We start from the raw sequence: 20,190 nt of genomic DNA on the forward strand, positions 1-20,190 counted from the left end.
CCTAGAGATTGGCATGGTTTTATTTCAGTTAGCCTAATAGCTAGTTTGATTTGCATTGAGAGATGATCTTATGGAAAGTACCCCATGCCAATCTCTAGGTATGGTGAAGGCTATGTGATGATGTGGGGCTATTTTAATTCCAAAGGCCAAGGGAACTTTATCAGGATGCATAGTATCCTAATTTAAAAAAAAAAAAAATACTTAAAAATAAAAATCTGCCTGCCTCTATGGGAATTTAACATAGGGGTGTACTCACTTATGCACCATGTATTTTAAGGAAGAACATTTATTTATTTACGATACATTATTCATTCACAAAGAAAATTGGTGTCCTTAAAGGTTGGATTTTTCCAAATTTTTTAAATTAAGGCATTAAGCTCAATTTCCAAAATATGATTTTTTATTCCTCTTTTTAGTCAACTTTAGCATGGGTGTATTCACTTATGCATTGCACTGTACATGTGTGTGTGTGTGTATGATTTATATATACTAAATATATTATGTATATGCACATTATATAAACAAAAACGTTTGTTAGATACATTTAATACTAATTTGTGTTATATTATATATTATATTTAGTTATATTACATACATCAGTTATATCGTCCTTATTTTTGAGCGATGAAGAGATCTAAGTTATGTGAGTTTATGTGATGAAAACAGAAGGTTGTAATACAGAGTGAAGGGAATGCAGAGGGAGAGAAAAAGAGAGAGAGATGCTCTTACAAAGAACTTGGTGGCATCTGCATCAGGACAGTGTGAGCGTGTGTGAACACATTCTGAACACATTCATAAACAAAATCAGTGTAATGTTTGCCCATAAAAACATATTACATAACATTTCCCTTATACTTTAAATGAATGCTTTAATTGAATTTATTTATTTTTTTATAAAAAAAACAAAAGTAATTTTCTTCTGAGACACACAAACAACATGTTTTAGATTCCATAGAGAAGTCATCCAATGAGGCATTCTTTTGTTTAGTTTTGCCATGATAATTACCGTGGCGCTGCATTCCTAATCACTGCTGATTAAGAGAACGCAATTACCCTCAAACTAAAACACAACTGAAACAACGCAGACCTACAATGTAATGTTTTGCCTCATCCACAATGGCAAGACAAGGAAATGTGCATGGCGTTTGGCTTCGTTCATTGAAAATAAACAAGTCGCTCTACAGTTTCCAACCCATCAGTTATAATCACAAGTATTTGTTTGTTTTCTGCAGGCTGGGGGATTGAGGCTCAGATGAAACAAAAAAATTATCCGTCACATGTAAGAGCGCTGTTTCAGATCATAACGAGCAGAAGTTTACGTTACGGCTTGTCCACAGAGCACAAGGCGATTTATAACAGAAATGTAGCTACTGTACAGCTTTGAACGACGGAAAGATATTCTAGATTTAAAATGTCAGTGTTGTATTACTTACAGGGAAAACACTTAACTTTCCAAATAAAAAAATAATGTTTCCACAAAGTATCTATTTTTGCAATGTTATGTGGTCTTAAAATCAACACTGACAAACTCCAGCATGTTCAGAATTATGCAGCTAGAATCCTGATAGACAAGTAATCTCGTTAGGTTTTGTGCGTATTTTAAGATACATTTACTTGCATATAAGGTTTTGTGTGGTTGGCTCCACAGTATCTATCTTTTAATTTAATCTTGTTGTAACCTATATGTTCCTATCTATCCATTGCACTTGCATCTATTAGGAAAAGGGCATTTTCTTTTAAATTTACTACCTAAACATTTTTTAATTGACCTCTGTGTTCTTTAACATCTAATCTTAAAGCTTAATTTTATAGATTTGTAATTTATCATTTTAATTTTTGTAGATTTGATTTAATGATTGTTATTATTTGTGGAATAGTTGTGTTTGTTTTTTGTATTTGTTTTTTTATTATAATTTTTTACACCTTACATTATTATAACATTATTGTATGTCAGCATACTTACTTTAAAATATTATTTTAAAAGACAAAATATCCTCCTTTGTATCTTCAGAAAACCATTTTGTATATATTATATTTTTGTAAATATTGTTATTATTATCTTATTATTTTTACTTTCAATTTTAATATTGCCCTTCAAGGTAGCTTCATGTTGCAGTGCTAAAACTTCCACTTGTTAAGGTCCACTTCAATCAACTCATCGTAATATCAAAATGGCATCTGACAGCAGGTCCAGACAGCTTAATTTACTGATGTGACAAGCAGAACGCTCTACAAGTCCTGTGCATGTTCTCAGATGTTATCTCTTCTAAAGCAAACACACAATCCCAAACGGCCAAGGGCCTGTGTTTCTGTGAGGACACTCCACACAAGGAGACTTTACAAGGGGAGCAAATATTTACTCTGACTACATTTAAAGACCATAGAGGATTGTGGTTAAACAGATGTGATTAGAAGCTTCCTTACAATGAGCTGGGCTTGGAGGTGTCAAAAGATTTCTAAAAACATTTATGAAAAAAAAAAGTTAAAGTGCTTTTTTTCCTTCTCTCTATTGAAGGTTTAGGAGGAGGGTGCTGACTGAAATAATCTGACTTGACAGGAATGATAATAGCATACATAAATCTTGTTGCTTTCCTTTCTGGGCTATAGAAACAATGATTATTATATATTCAGCACATGGTGAGAATGCACACAGAGATAATATGATTTTGATTTTGTAAATACACATATCCATGTATGTAAATAGTGACACAAAGAGAGTATGTTAGGAAGGAGATTCTGAATGAGGTATAGCAGATCAACATCAAGCTACTATAAGGATCTTCAACAGTTAAAGGAAAAAGCTAGCATGAAGGACCGTTAGTCCATCGGTACCATTTAAAAGAAAAAAACAATTGGACTCAATTACATGTCTCTTTCCCAGCCAACTATATTGCAGTCAGAGAGTGAATTAAAAGTCACTCAAGTCGTAAGCTTTCCTCATGCCGTTCCCTCTCACTTCCTGTCAGGAAGAGCCCCGTCTCCGGACGCATAGCTCGCATCGGCAGGGCGCCGGCAGAATTAAGTGCCAGTTGGTGTTAGTGTGTTTTCTCTGGGCCTCAACGGAACCCTGTGTTCAAAGAATGCTGAGAGCAATGTTATCCACCGGCACGGAGACCCTCGTGGGTCGTTGTCTGGGGTGGAGGAGGGAGAGGGGGAAAGACAACACGTGGCCTGGGCCTGCGCTTGAACCTTACGTACATGTTATGCCTCTCAGCGGGGTCCAGGTTTGACTGTGAGATGGGAAGGGAGAAAGATTCAACCTCGGGTTCAACCACATTCCTCTTAAGTTCTGCGACGTTTATGGAACTTGCAAAGTTAAAAATGGCAGGACTAAACGAGACGAAACGGTCTGCACTGAACTTCAAGCGCCTATGTCCCTGAATAGCTTTTCATTTTAAAAGGCCAGTTTTAAGTCCTAAACCAATTCTTCAATTCTTGAAGTCACTTGGTCAGAAAGCCTGCTGGCCTGAGCTCACTAACTTGCACCCTGATGTGTGCAGATGTTTTTACTGTGGTGTATATAATGTTTGTACATTTAAATTTGTTTCTTGTTCTGTTCGAAAGGTAACAATATAATGTGACTGTGTTTTTCTCTCATATTTTCCCTGAAAAAAAAAAAAAGGTAATTCTGCTTTATTGGGCATCATTTGTGAAAAGGAGCAAAACCAATGCCTCTTAGTGGTGGACCGGTCAAGAAATTTAAGGCAGATTATATCAGGACTGACACAAATATTTAACACTAAGATTGTTCTTATTCAAAAATTAGAGAAATATTACAAGTTCCAAAACTGCTCAAGTGAGAAATCATTAGTGTCTATAAATTGTTTTTAGTCTTAGTCTTGTTTTTAGTGTGTGTGTGTGTGTGTGTGTGTGTGTGTGTGTGCGCGCAAAGCAAGCCACTTATTAGTAAGAGACAGTGTAAAGAGTCAGTGCAGGTATTGAAGGTCTGTTATTGCTCTACATAAATATAGCTCTGTATATAAACATACATCTCAATTAACATGAATCTCTGTAGATCTATGAAAAAAGAAAAAAATCAGAATAGCGCTGGGCTGAGAGACACAAAGTGAGCATGAGCTGTCTCTATCGCTCCACGCTGTCTGCCTGTGCCGAATGACCTTACATCAAGTATAGTTTGATTGAATATTCAGTTTTTTTTTGTTGTTTAATTCATTTTTTACATCAATTTGCAGTATGTTTATCCTCTCCATACAACTGCGCAGCGAGTAAGAAGTATTACCGTAATGACTCTTAAAAACAGGCACCTTCCAATTCATACTCATATTAATAGCTATACTTTCAAAACAAACTGGCATAATCAGATAAATTACAGTCTCATATGAATCTATAAAGTAGAGAATGCCTACAGTTGCCAATTATTTACCCTTAATAAACCTTTGCGGTATAAAAAAATATTGGCCCAGAATTTAATCAGGATGGGCTGAACGTGATCACAGGATTAAGACGCATATCTGTTTTATAATACTCAAAGCTAATGGAAAAAAATTCACTGCAACAATTACATTAGAACTATTATAAGAACTTTTACACTGAAGCTTCTTGGCCTGGAGTAAGTGCGCAGTTGAGAAATGATGAAGAGATCCAGTGAACAGTCACTGCTGAGGCTTTCACTGGACAGTCGACCGATCGATTCCTCTTACTTTCGCTCTCCCTGTGAGTATTGATCCCAGAGTCACTGTGACTCCAGGGGGTTAAACTCTTGAGCCACTGGCCACTCTCCATCCTCTTCCTAAAGGTCAGAGGTTAAGAAATGCCAAGTGCTCAGGGGGAAGTCAGTGTCTCCAGTACGTATTGACTGACGAAGGTGCCCATCTGTTTAACAGGTTAACTCTACATTAAAGACTCCCTGGTCAGGATCATCAACAATATCAGGACAGCAGATGTGAAACACTGCTGATCAAAGTATAGAGAGAACCAAATGATTTCTTTAAGCAGCTTATTATCTAAACATTTTTTTTTTTTTTAAAAAGACTAAAATGAGAACACCAACAACATGGAATACCAAAGCAGGCCCAGCCTTTCGCAAACATGCACATGAATATACTGTTTCTTACTCTTGCACCTTAGCCCTTCCACCGTGTGAGGCATTCAGAAGATAAATGTCTTAAAGAATAGATGGCCTGACACAAGGTCTGAGCGGTAATGGGTGATATAGGGAAACACGGCTGCCTGAGTCCCATATATATCTGACAGACAAACAGCTATCAGGAGGCCACTGTCAAGCAGATGGATGAGATGATTTCCAAACCAACGCCGTTCTGAGAGCAGTTTGCAATTGCTTTAATGATGCTTATATAAAGTATCATTTAACAAAAGACTCTTTTTGTGTATATTTTTAGCTGGACAAGCTTATTTACAATCAAATCCACAAGCTTCTACTCCTCGTCAGAGTGTCTCAATGCAGGCAGCATTATTTATTGAAAAGCTGAAACCTTTTTAAGTGATATTCTCCAGTACAACAGCAGGTGGTATATCTTCTTCAGAAGCGGTGTGTATGTGTGATCGTTGTCAAAGAGAATTAGGTCGGGGGAAACATAAGGCTTTTACGTGGATGCCTTGAATGGCAAGATGAGGACACTCAAAGATGATCTTCATGTAATATGCAGGGCCTAATCTGAAGCCCTATCACTCGCAATTTCCTGAACGTAGTGGATGCTTTGATAGCTGTTGTTTTACGCTCATCCTTCCTCTCTCATCCCAGCCACATTCATTCCTCTGTAGCCTTCTGCTCTCCACTCTCTGCTCGAAAGTATTAAAGGAATATTCTGGGTTCAATGCAATTTGAGCTTAATCAACAGCATTTGTAGCATAATTTTACCACACAAAATAATTTATTCATAATTAATACTACCAATAAAATATGCATGGTAAACTGTCAATTTGTAAAGGGTATAAAGACCTTGGTTAAGGGCCCGTACACGTCATGTCTTTTGCATGCTCAAGTTCGTTATTTTAAATGTAGACACGTGACAAGCGTGCTCAAAGTGACGCTCATGCGTTGTGACACACTTGTTTTTCCCAGGTGAATATACACCGCAGCGAGATCTCAACTTTTCAGAATGCCGCAAGTGCACCGCAGGTCATGTAACAAGAACCAACCAATCAGCTTCGGCCTTTCCGTAACAACATCGAAACCTCAGCCAAGATGGATGAACATCTGATCATAGTACAGCTGGCGGGTTTTTTATTTCTCATCTCCATAAATATTAACTAGTAGTAGAGCTAATGCAAGGGGCGGAAATCCATTTATCCTTTGCTGAAACTTCTTCGTCTTCATGATTACTGAGTAACGGCAGACACCACGGGAGTGCAAGCTCCCGTGCGCTTTTGAAAAGAGGAGAAAGTGGCGCAGCCGGCAAATTCCACACGTTTTTAGACAAGACGTGAACAGCCACTAAAGCAGTTTTCGCACATAAATGAAATAATAAAAATGCGTATTATTTCGGCTGTAAAGATGTTGTGGCAAACTAAGTGATTATATTACTTTATTTCATTGTTAACACAAGTCTTGTTGCAATATTACCCTTGTGACTATAAACATATATTGCCTTGCTTTTTTTTTTTCACTGAGCACTTATTGTAACCATGATTCCTGTTTTTTTTTTTTCAACATTCTTATTTATTTTTAACTAAGGAAAAAATCAAAATGATTTTCTGTTAACTGACATTATGCCACAAATGTCACTGAACACTAATTTAAGTAACACTAGAGTTTGAAAAACACCCTCACTGCTTTTGCTCCTGCTTAAAAGGACAGACAGAAAAATAAATGCTGGCAAAAATTATTTGCTTACATTAATCATTAATAAAAATAAAGCAAAATATTATAGTATAATCCATTATAGCATTTTATATATATATATATATATATATATATATATATATATATATATATATATATATATATATATATATATATATATATATATATATACAGTGAGGAAAATACGTATTTGAACACCCTGCTATTTTGCAAGTTCTCCCACTTGGAAATCATGGAGGGGTCTGAAATTGTCATCGTAGGTGCATGTCCACTGTGAGAGACATAATCTAAAAAAAAAAATCCAGAAATCACAATATATGATTTTTTAACTATTTATTTGTATGATACAGCTGCAAATAAGTATTTGAACACCTGTCTATCAGCTAGAATTCTGACCCTCAAAGACCTGTTAGTCTGCCTTTAAAATGTCCACCTCCACTCCATTTATTATCCTAAATTAGATTCACCTGTTTGAGGTCGTTAGCTGCATAAAGACACCTGTCCACCCCATACAATCAGTAAGAATCCAACTACTAACATGGCCAAGACCAAAGAGCTGTCCAAAGACACTAGAGACAAAATTGTACACCTCCACAAGGCTGGAAAGGGCTACGGGGAAATTGCCAAGCAGCTTGGTGAAAAAACGTCCACTGTCGGAGCAATCATTAGAAAATGGAAGAAGCTAAACATGACTGTCAATCTCCCTTGGACTGGGGCTCCATGCAAGATCTCACCTTGTGGGGTCTCAATGATCCTAAGAAAGGTGAGAAATCAGCCCAGAACTACACGGGAGGAGCTGGTCAATGACCTGAAAAGAGCTGGGACCACCGTTTCCAAGGTTACTGTTGGTAATACACTAAGACGTCATGGTTTGAAATCTGGCATGGCACGGAAGGTTCCCCTGCTTAAACCAGCACATGTCAAGGCCCGTCTTAAGTTTGCCAATGACCATTTGATGATCATGGGAGAAAGTCATGTGGTCAGATGAGACCAAAATAGAACTTTTTGGTCATAATTCCATTAAACGTGTTTGGAGGAAGAATAATGATGAGTACCATCCCAAGAACACCATCCCTACTGTGAAGCATGGGGGTGGTAGCATCATGCTTTGGGGGTGTTTTTCTGCACATGGGACAGGGCGACTGCACTGGAGAGGATGACCGGGGCCATGTATTGCGAGATTTTGGGGAACAACCTCCTTCCCTCAGTTAGAGCACTGAAGATGGGTCGAGGCTGGGTCTTAATGACCTGAAGCACACAGCCAGGATAACCAAGGAGTGGCTCTGTAAGAAGCATATCAAGGTTCTGGCGTGGCCTAGCCAGTCTCCAGACCTAAACCCAATAGAGAATCTTTGGAGGGAGCTCAAACTCCGTGTTTCTCAGCGACAGCCCAGAAACCTGACTGATCTAGAGAAGATCTGTGTGGAGGAGTGGGCCAAAATCCCTCCTGCAGTGTGTGCAAACCTGGTGAAAAACTACAGGAAACGTTTGACCACTGTAATTGCAAACAAAGGCTACTGTACCAAATATTAACATTGATTTTCTCAGGTGTTCAAATACTTATTTGCAGCTGTATCACACAAATAAATAGTTAAAAAATCATACATTGTGATTTCTGGATTTTTTTTTTAGATTATGTCTCTCACAGTGGACATGCACCTACGATGACAATTTCAGACCCCTCCATGATTTCTAAGTGGGAGAACTTGCAAAATAGCAGGGTGTTCAAATACTTATTTTCCTCACTGTATATATATATATATATATATATATATATATATATATATATATATATATATATATATATATATATATATATATATATATATATATATATATATATATATATATATATCCATAGGTAATTTTCATTGCCATTTAAGTGAGATTACTTAACTTAAATATACAAGCTTGATGAAAATGATCATTCTAGAAGAAAATCTCAGATCATGGCACTTAGAGGCTTTTGCATCTGAACTCTTTATATATATATATATATATATATATATATATATATATACACACACACACAGTATATACAGTATAGAGTATTATTAGAGGATTTCAGATAATATGCTGGACCTAATCAATATTTAGCTTATATATATACACACACACACACATCCATATTATTATAAGCATTACCAGAACAATAATACAGATATAACGAGGATGTCAACACTTATTCATTACAGCCATTGTGATGTGTTTGCAGTATTAGATACTTTTTCACATGCATATTTTAAAAGAACAAAGGGCTGAAAGAATGGAAAAAAATTACAATAAAAAATCAATTAAAAGTCGCATGTTTAATACAGCTTTATATAACAACTATCAATAACACAGACAAGTGAAAAGCAATAAACCACAACAGGCTTATAGAAGATGATGAAAATTGATCCTGTGTTGAGAATAAAGGGATTCATTTCAGAGAGATGCAATAAAATTGCAGTTAAGGATCGCTCTCTAACAGAAGAGCAACCCTCCTGATCCTGAGTGATTAAAAACTAGTCTGTGACCCCAACCTTTGACCTCTAGCCCCAAACCTACTCCATCTTGGACCATAGATATTAATTAGAAAATGTGTGCAGACGGTACCATATCCGGCTGGATTCTATTTTGGGATAAGAAGGAAATGTAAGCAAAAGTAAACGAATCCATCAACATCCTCCCTTTCTCATTGCCTATTCAGTCAACAAAAGGACTGCTTCACTTCCTGTCTACAACAGCACTTCCAGTGCAGGGATGTCGTGTCCTGATTAAACACAGGACCAATCAGAGACCCTAAAGTTCCTCTTGATTCTTCTTCCAAATAAGAGAAAGAAAAAAATCTGCCACGTTCATAAAACAAAATTATCCCCCTACAAAAGACTGTGTAATTACCTGTGGGGTAAACAGGGCTCACGACCTCATTTGAGCTTTGCCGCATTTTACCACCATTTCTCCCACACAATAAAAGTACATTTGCATCATTTGAAAGAATTTAGTTCAGATGATTTATTGAAGTAATCAGCAGCAACGCAGCCCTTTCATTGCAGCACAGGGCCTGCAACGCGCCGCCACTGGAACGGGTTTTGGGCCAGAGGCTTTTTTCAGTGGAAGCAGGCAGAACCCAAATTCTCCCCTTTGATTAGATTAGCATTACACAACAGCGTGACAGATATGACAAATAGGTGCATTAGAGCGTGTCATTTATTCCCTCTTTTCTAGATGCTTGGGTTCACGGAGGGACCCCCACCTCACGCCTCACTTCTGCAAATATATGCGGCCCCTGACGCCCCGGCTGATGCCTGATCTCTCTGGATTACCTTTAGGGAGGGTTATAGGAGGACGAGAAGTGTTTTATTTTTGAAAATAAAAGCAATAAAAAAGGATACAAGGAGTGCTTGTGTATGTGTGCTACTCATTTGTATGTAAACACCATGATACATTCTCACCTTGCTAATACTGAATAATTCAACAATCTCTTTACTCGAGCAAAATGATAGTCACTGAAAATCTGTAGTAGCCCTGGCTTAATGTGTGTGTGTGTGTGTGTGTGTGTGTGTGTGTGTGTGTGTGTGTGTGTGTGTGTGTGTGTGTGTGTGTGTGTGTGTGTGTGTGTGTGTCAACAGAATATCACACACTTCAGTGACTCTCCTCCTCTAAGGGCACCCTATGGCTACCTCCATTAGCCCCAATCATAAACACTCAATCGGGTGCATATTATGCACACATGCTCACTCTCTCACCACAAACGCAATTCTATAACCACATCACTGATTTCCTCTTAATAAAGACTGACAAATGCACCAACAAGTGAAGCTGTGGGTTTTAGTTTTTAAGAAATATGCCCATATGCTAGAACTTATGAGATTTTAAGCTATTTATTGATAAATCACAGAACAGTGTTGACAATACATTTCTGCGCTACTGAATGTTTGTGTGCGAGCGATCTGCACATGATGTGCGAGCTACTGTCTACGTGTGTGTGTTACAATGCAGAAGCTCATTAGTTTAGAAAGGCGATTAATGTGTGTCCAATAAGCTGTTTAAAACGTGCATTCACCCAATCAATTTTGAGCATCCAGATGGCATAATCAAACATATCTTGTGGAGTGCTCTCGGAATACGCATTTATTTGTCATTTTAACTGGTGGAAATGGAGCATAAAAGTAGACTTCAAAGATTTCTTATCCTGTTGCGCCATCTATAGCCCATGACCAGCGACTAGTCGTGGCCAGAGTATGCTCAAGCTCCGCTCTGGGTGTAGAATTTTCCGCTCCTCGCTCGCTCCCCACACCGTCCTTAATATGTCTCGCTCCGTTTTCGCTCCACCATAAATTTTTATTCTTTTTTTTTTAAATAACACCAAACACTGATCAGAAGATGCATGTACTGTAAAACGAATACGCAGTACTAAGAGAAGAACATCCACATACTTTATTCGAATTTTGAACAGCCCCAAACCAATAAATTAGGCTATCCTTTAGCTCACTTTTAAACAAAGCAAAATAAAAAATAAGATGTTGAATGAGGCTAAATTAAATAAATTATCAAATGAAAAACACTATATTAAATAAATTATCAAACGAAAAACATACATTAAATAAAATAAATAAATCACAAACTAAAATATGAAGTTAAACAAATTGCCAAACGAAAAAATATAGATCTCTTTAAGCCAATTTTTATAAAATCGTCCATCATATAATGGAGTTTCACAGGTGGAAATCGCGAGGGGGTCGGTAAAAATATCATTAAAAGCATGTGTAAAATTGATTACATGATATATACTTTATATAAATGTTTGTGAAAGTACTAGTAAAACAGTACAAATGCAAAATATGATTAAAAACATTTTGAGTCCCCCTCCGTTGCCTCACAGTGGTTTGGTCCTGGCTCGTGATTCGTAATTGAGCGATAGTGGAGCGTTTTCGGAGCGAGAGAAAATCACAATGCTCCGACGTAAAAAAAATCCGCTCCTCGCTCCTGGCCAAATCACGCAACTCCGCTCCTCGCTCCGCTCCCACTCCGCACTGCTCACATACTCTGGTCATGGCAGAGCATTAAAGTCAACTAGTCTGTGTAACCCCTAATACTGTTATTTATAAATACTTTTCCTGAAGTACAGATGTCTTCGAATATCTCCAAAGAGAGGATTCAGATCATTTTGAGACAAAAACACACACACACAAACAAACGAACAGAGCTCTGCTATCAATCCTTCATCCTACCTGCCTTAAAAAACCTGATGGGGAGGCAGATCGATCACAAAACACTATCAATGTTGCATTATCCTCTGTGACTGGCTATATGACCAAGACCTTTACACTGGGTCAAGACCCCTGACCTTTGAACTCACATCAACAGCATTAGGAAGGGAACTGTGGTCATTTTTCTGGACTTTTGTCTATACTCAGAGCTTAGTAAGACAGTATTCGGGCTGGCAGTGTGAAGATAACACTGTAACGATGGATTTATTAACAGTAAAGAGAAAGACAGAGGGGAAGGTGGAAAAACCTTGAGGAGAGATGGAGGAATGACTTACCTGGGAACACAGCAGCATGACCAGTTCAACCACCGAACTGCTGGACTTCATACACACAAGACCTGCAAAAAAATAAAATAAACATTTCATTTTTTAGTTTCAGTAGGCAAACCTTTTAACCATTAATGATGAAGACTTTGGAACTCAACATTACTGATCTTAAATTTTGATTTGTTGAAATATGTCTCTAAATAAATAGCAGAGAAAATAAATCACAAATAAGCTACAAATATGTTTTATTGATTCCATAGCAGTCCACCTGTGATCTCAGTTATTTTAGTATTATAGCCAGAGATTTATTTTTCTTATACAGTATGTTTCAGAATATTTTAGACTTGAGTGCTGAATGAGGAATAACGTCAGCCAGTCATTATCACAAAATAAACCACAACAGGGTGACCTCCACCTTGACGGTCCATCTAATGGTACAGTATCCTTATTAATCAGTACAGTAAGCTTATTAATCAGCTACAAATAAACACATGGATATTGAAGGAGGGACAGAATACAAGTTTCTAAGATGAGTGGTTAGTTTTACACTGTTGCCATGGGCAATGGTTATTATTCAGAAATATTTGATGGCTAAATAACTGACCAAGATTATAATCAAGAATATAATGATAATTGCATACCACTGTAAAAAGACTGCTAATAATTAAAAAAAATTATTCAGTTCTATATGATTTCTAATTTCTAATTAAGTACTATTACGGGAAATGTTTTATTTATTTCATTCTTCTCACCGGTGACAATTTTGCTGACACATGAAGATTTGTGAGTGGCCTAATTCTGCACCATCTTGCGAGGTCAAAGAGTATTGATGAACTAAATGAACCTACATGATGCTACTGTAAACTAATACATGTTTGAGCTTGTATTACATGAGACTAAATATGGTGAGCATATGTTCTATTGATCTGAAATACAGCTTTAAAGAACTACAGACACGAGAGAGAGAGAGATTTAACATGAAAGCTAAAGGTGAGAACAAACAGGAAGCTGGAGGAAGAGGAAGGAAGGAAGCATTTTTTGTTTGAATTGGCTCTCTAAAGTCACCCTGCAGCTATTAATCAGCGTTTCATTTCTCTGGGTGGCAGTGGACAGGCCAAACACTCGTATGAGTGTGCTGACCTCTGACCCTGTGCTCTATAAAAGAACACTGCTATTATAATCAGTGAGTTAAAAGATACTTTCAGCCCCCATTTACAGCTTAAATCTGGTTAGAGGTGAGAGAGGGGGTGTGGGTGCTTTTTTAATATATTGGGAGTGATGAGATCTCTCTGTATTAGTATGTGGTGTTGTGAACCTCACTTCAAACCGTAACAAGAGTGCAGGCCTTTAGTGGTACTGAAACTATTAATACAACTGAGATGCATTTGTGTGAAATATTCTGCAAATATCAATAATAAGAGCAGAAGAGTAGCTCACTGGTGCCCTCGATGAGTAGCTCCTGTCCGTGACTGCCCAGCAGTGTGCGAGAGAGGAATGGTGCGAAATCCACAAAAATTTCTCGGAGTAAAGGAGCTGCCTTCTCCAGAGCATGTTCCAATCTCTCGGAGATACTGAAAACACACACACAAACACACTTTAAAAAGTGAACAGACTGTGAAATACCAGATAAATATCAAATCAAATATGTATTTCTGGAGAAAAACGAAAAAAGACCTCATGCTGGGGGCGGAGCTCTGGGTCACTGGGGGTAAGGCAGGGACAGATGGCAGGTTGGAGCTTGTGGAGGTTCCTCCTGCAGAGAATACAACCAGTAAAATACTCATTACAAATACATACACACTAAACAATACAAGGATCCAATAAGCTAGAGCAAGCACATCTTCCATGAATAAATCTTCACTAATTCTACAGATTAAAGCTGGGTGATATGACAGAAGGATAATCGTTTTTATTTATTATTATTATTATTATTATTATTATTATTATTATTATTATTATATACTATATGCTACTGTAGCCAATTGCAGTAGAAATACAGTAAAATCTAAGAATTACAGTAAATCTAAAGTTCTTTTTTTTAAAGGACACAACAACAACAAGAATGCATTACATTGATCAATAGCAACATTTATAATGTTACAAAAGATTACTATTTCAGCTATTTTTTACTTTCAACTCATCAAAGAATCTGGGGGAAAAATGTATAAAGGTTCCCGCAAAAGTATTAAGCAGCAAAAACAACATTGATAACAATTAAAAATGTTTATTGAGCACCAAATCTGCATTAGAATGGTTTTTGAAAGATCATGTGACAAAATTCAGCTTTCCCATTACGGGAATAAATTACATTTTAAAATGTATTAAACTAGAAGCCAGTTATTTTAAATTGTAATAATGTTTCACAATATTACTGTTTTACTGTGTGTTTGATCAGATAAATGCAACCTTGGCGAGACTTCTTTAAAAAAACAAACAAATAAAAAACCTTTTCAACATGACCAATTCTGATAATGCCCATGATATCAGAGTTCAAATGAGATCAGAGTTGAATCATGAATTTATCACTAGATACCGACAGTTTGAAGTGATGACCTTAGAAATAAGCTCAGCAAACATCTAATACCATTTAGGATACTGAAGTTTATATAGCAAAAACACTTTATATAGCAACTTTATAGAGCAACTTAAGCAAAATCATTGTGAATGTACTGACAATTTACTAACAACCTAGTAAAATCACCCTTTCCTGCAGCAATCTACACGGTCATATAAAGGAAAAGAGAGAAGATGTGTGTTGAAGCCCTGAAACCATGTGAAATGAGCTTTAGCTGAATGATTGCTCTGCTTTGGTTAGCATTCATGTAAAATAAGCATTAGAGCAGCTCTTACACTCCCCCTGATAAAACAGCCCATAAATTCATTAGCCCTGTGTGTGGCTGTGATTAGTGTACGAGTAATTATATGTCAATAAATTTAATCTTGCCCTGCAACTGTCACATTTTGGGCTAGTAAAGGTCTTGGCACGATCACCCTTTCTCTCACAGGATATCACACCACAATAAATCTGCATGCACTAATAACTCTACACACACACACACACACGGAGTCTCAGGGCAGGGATAACTCTAGCAGGATGACAGGCAGCATCGTGGAATGTTTCTGGCTGTGGGGACAGCGGCTCTTAAAGCACCAACATGTGCTTGTGCGGAGATGAAGTAGCCACTTCAAACAGCCCGGAGAAAATTAGCTTATCACTATTCAGCTGGGACCTGCCCCTATCCTCGCACACACATACACATGAGAACCATAAAGACACAGACAAGCTTACAACCTCAAGCATGAGATATAGGCCCATGAGTACACTAGTTCAAAGACAAGAAAAGCAAAAGGGAGCTAAAAACAATCCCTTCATGCACAAAGGATCATGTGTGCATGCAGATGTTGATTTCACTATATTAGAAAGGACATAGATGCAATGGTTTTAGACAGAGGTGATGACGTTGGCTACAATTCAAATCCAACCTTTAATCATCACACAAACTTGTTGATATGATTAGATTTACTGAAAAACATGATTTGCACGATGTATCAGGATTTTAAATTGTGAAGACCACTTTAGATGACCTTAAGTTGGTTTAACTAAATCTGTGAGGGCTGCTTTTTTTAATCATGCAATGCATTAACTAACAATGAGCAATATATTTATTAATCTTTGTTAGCCTTAGTTAATAAAAATACAACTGTTCGTTGTTAGTCCATGTTAGCTCAGGTCCATGAAATAATATGAACAGATACAACTTTTGATTTTAACAAACTAAGATTAATAAAAAAATAAATAAATGTAAAAGCATTTTTCATTGTTACTTCATGTTAACTAATGTTAACAAATTGAACCATATTATAAAGGGTTACCAATTACATTTTAAAAGGTATTAAAATAGAAAACAGTTATTTTAAATTGTAACAATATTTCACAATATTACCATTTTTACTGTATTTTGATGAAATAAATGCTTGGTGTGCATAAGACTTCTCTTGAACAGTAGTGTATATTTATACTTTATTTATAGAGGATTTGTTTTGCTTTAGAAACTTTCCAGATATCCCAAAACCATCAAAAAAAATAAAAAAAAATCTGGTCCTGGAACATCTTTAAATCATTAAAACGACTAAATTAGTAGTTGGGTTATAATCTCAGGTCTGATTAATTGTAATATACAGTACAGAGATTGTAAAGGACAATCACAAACACAGAACTGATTCATATTAATATCCTATACTGGGATTGAGATATACATTTCTATAACTGAGGAAACAGCACTTGGTTAATGTGTATGTAGGTAACAGTGTAGACATGATCATTCATGAAGACGTCCCCCACTTACCTGGGGCGGACTCTGTGCTTTGAACAGTATCTCCTGCGGACACCACCGACACACTGTCGACTGGAGTTCCACCTGAGGATGCAGCAGTGGCTGATGGGACGGATGCGGCTGTGGAGACTGTGCTCATTCCTGGTGAGGGAACCCCGCCCGCTTTCTTGGGTGCAACAACAACACTCCTGTGAAAGAAGACAAAAGATTGCCATTTCAAACAAATGCTGTTTTTTTTACTTTCTATTCACCAAAAAAAAAAAAAAAATCCTTTACTGTCAATAAAATAATCAAATAAATGCCGCCTTGGTGAGCATTAAAGACTTTTTAAAAAAAAATGTTAACAACCTCTAACTTTTGAACATTAATATATATACAGTATATATATATATAATAAAACCAAATATATATTCTTTTTTTTCTTTTTTTTTTGGGTAGAATGGAATAGTTTTAAAGAATTTGATCCTTAGACTAGTCTTTTTTAATGTTTCACAAACAGCAGTGGAAAATAGACTCTGCTCTGGTGAATACACAGAGCAAGAGAATCAAGTACTCAGTCAAAAAACCATTAGCTCTTGTTCCATCGTCGGCCCTGTAACGATGAGACTGATGATGTCGGCTAAATATGCCGCACATAATGTGATTTAGTATAAAAAGCCGCCCAGCTCACAGAACACAAGAAGCCTATTTACCGTGTTAGTGTAATTAGAGCCCTGTTTCCCTGACATAGAATATTCCATAATGGCAGCATCTATCTTCCGACCAATCAATGGCCTCCCAGCTCCTGTCACTCAGAGCTCTAAACTTTGTGATTGATTAAAGTTGGCGGTGTGTTATGGTCTAGTAGCTCCTGCGTGTCACAGTACAGTGTCATGTCTTATGATAATCCCATAAACAAGTTGATTTGCGGTTAGGTGAAGACTGAATAATACAGGTTATAAGAATACAAAATACAGGTTCATCCTAAAGTTGTGGAGTGTGCACACAGTCTCAGTCAAACATTTGGACACACTTGACTGAATGTATCATTTCCCATCATAAAAACGATATGATCTCATTATTTATGCTTACATGCTTGAAATTAGTTTTCTAGACATGTATAATATTCAGTTATATTTTAATATGATTCTCATATGGACCAGAGTTTCCACTGAGATATTAGAGCATGTTACAAGAGAAAAGTGAAAAAAGTGCAGCCAGAAACCTTATTTATTAGGTGTGCAACTGTGAAAAATATTTTCCATTCACAATTCAGACATTGAGTTGTTTTGAACTATGAATAGTACGGTACATGTGATTTGATAATAACAAAAATAAGTCAAATGAAACATAAAAGCTCATTTATTATAGTTGCTTTTCCATGCTTCCCAAAACAACAAGGGGCAGTCAAGGAATTTGTTCTTGGAAAGCATTCTTTCGTCCCATACTTACACAGTGGGAGCAAGCATTCTGGTATCTTAGCTATGGACATTTCCATTTGGGTCTAAATTTATGCCTCTTTTGCAGGTGAATGCTATCAGAAGGCTATTGTGGCTATCGATCTATAAGGATATCTAATGTGCTCCTTATCCTGCCGTTTACCAATTGGCTGGATAGGATATTTTTCATCCAAAACAATGCAAGTATCAAGGACGTAATAGCAAACAAATTAGAATGCATTAAAAGAGAAACTTGAAAAAAAAAAAAAAAAAACAGCATAGCCAGAAACCTTATTTAGGTGTGCAATTGCAAACATTGTGTGTTCACAATTCAGACATTTTTGATTTGACATTGGGAATTCCTAAGTCAAAAAACTGTATTTACCAGCAGTTTTTTTAAATACATGTATTGCTTTATGTGGGCAAGAAAGTGAAGGAAATCAGCCAACAAGTAACTAGCATACATAGGAACTTTTCAAGACATTAGATAGGCCTGTACGACCCAGGTTTCTTCACATGAGGCTGGTTGAGAAAGTGTCTCTAGGCTAAAATATGAAATGGTTTTGATTTGTTTGTCTATTTGAGTTATAACACAGTTTTGATGATTCACAATTATTCAAAAATGTTAAATCATAAATAATAGGTGTGTCCAAAGATTTTACTACTGTACCTCCAATGACAAATTATTTTGAAAAATGAAAAGTCTCACTAAAGAAAAGAATGCATGTTGATGTAAACCAGGGTGGAAACTTAAGTAACCACGGTAACACTTCCATAATAACATATGTTAAAAAGTTATAATACAAAGAACGCATCAGTATTTTAGAGCTTTCATAACGATGTCATGGCTCTCTGTTGCACTCTACATTGTCTAGAGGTAAAAATGGAAATGGTTCATATCAGCTGAAAGCCCTGACAGTGCTCTGGCCTTTCACAGCGGCTAGTGTTCAGTTTATCAGTGCTGACAGAAGGGGTAATGCTACGCAGTCACCAGCTCCTCTCCAGAACACATCCATAGAGACGCTACAGACTGAGGAGGCACGCTAGCATCAGATAAGAGCCGTCTAGGACAGACTGCTTCAAACGTACCGCTGGAAGTTGACTAGAAGTTAAAGCACAGGAATGAGAGTTCTCACACCATTTCTACACTTCTGATGTCTCCTTGACTTGAAAATAGTCCAAGAAAACGAAAGAGGAATTTGTAAACTGGAAGGCTTGCGGTATCATGCTCATGACATCAGCATTTGCTGTACAACAGTTCACTGTTCCAAAAACTCTATTAGAGCGCATTCCTGTTCTCTCTCAAGTGCATGTTTAGCGCTGACCGCTGGTGGGATGGTGGGGGTGGACGGCTGCTGACGGAGGGGGGGTGAGCGACTGCAGATCCATCTGCTCAAAGGCGCAGGTTTTAAATTATTCAGCACACCATTAGCCACACTTAGCCCCAACTCACTACTGCTGTCAATTAATCAGAGCTGCCAGGTGTATACCACCAGACGAGAGGCCAGTGCTGACCAGCGTCCATGGAGTTTGGATTCCAGAAGCTGAATTATTTAGCAGTTTTAACCAACACTCTTGGAAACGACATGTAAACAGCATGTTTCCCGTAATCTGCCCGAATGTGAGATCGGGTGTGAGGAAGTGTGTGCGAGAACCTGATCTTACAGGACATGAATCGACATTTTGTGCTGATGTTCAACAAGGGCTGAACAATCAGCTTCCTCACACAGAATAAAAATAAAATGCTACTTTAAATTAGCCCTGCTGGTTGTAAGCTTAATACTGTGTTGTTTTATTGTTTAAGGCAAATAAAGTACCATCCAGTTATAACATGGTTATTTATCCGTTTGGGTCCCACTTTATATTAAGTGGTTTAAGTACTATGTACTTACATGTACTAAAAGTAGGTACAATGTACTTATTGTGTTCATGTTGTATTGTAAAACGCTTTTGCTGCTATTGAGGTGTAATACGGGTAAGGTTAGGGACAGGTGTGGTGGTATGGGTAGGTTTAAGGGTGGGTTAAGGTGTAAGGGAAGGGTCAACAGTCTAATTTACAAAAGTAATTACATTCTGTAATTACATTCAGGTACTTTTTAAATATAAGTACAATGTAAAAACATGTATGTACAC

At 37.1% G+C, this 20,190-nt stretch overlaps 1 protein-coding gene across 2 annotated transcripts in view; it reads right to left on the reverse strand.

Annotated features, from left to right (window-relative positions):
- The window catches only part of lrba (LPS-responsive vesicle trafficking, beach and anchor containing), a 275,018-nt gene that overhangs the window by 156,878 nt on the left and 97,950 nt on the right, over nucleotides 1-20,190 (reverse strand). For both annotated transcript variants that reach the window (XM_081361109.1, XM_081361108.1), the window contains exons 30-33: nucleotides 16,652-16,827; nucleotides 13,980-14,058; nucleotides 13,743-13,876; nucleotides 12,315-12,376 (exon numbers count right to left, since the gene is read on the reverse strand). In XM_081361109.1, coding sequence (XP_081217235.1) covers nucleotides 12,315-12,376; nucleotides 13,743-13,876; nucleotides 13,980-14,058; nucleotides 16,652-16,827 — 451 coding nt within the window. The remainder of the gene's footprint in view (nucleotides 1-12,314; nucleotides 12,377-13,742; nucleotides 13,877-13,979; nucleotides 14,059-16,651; nucleotides 16,828-20,190) is intronic.

This window comes from Scardinius erythrophthalmus (genome assembly GCF_964197995.2).
Source record: "Scardinius erythrophthalmus genome assembly, chromosome: 3".
Classification (NCBI taxonomy): Eukaryota; Metazoa; Chordata; class Actinopteri; order Cypriniformes; family Leuciscidae; genus Scardinius; species Scardinius erythrophthalmus.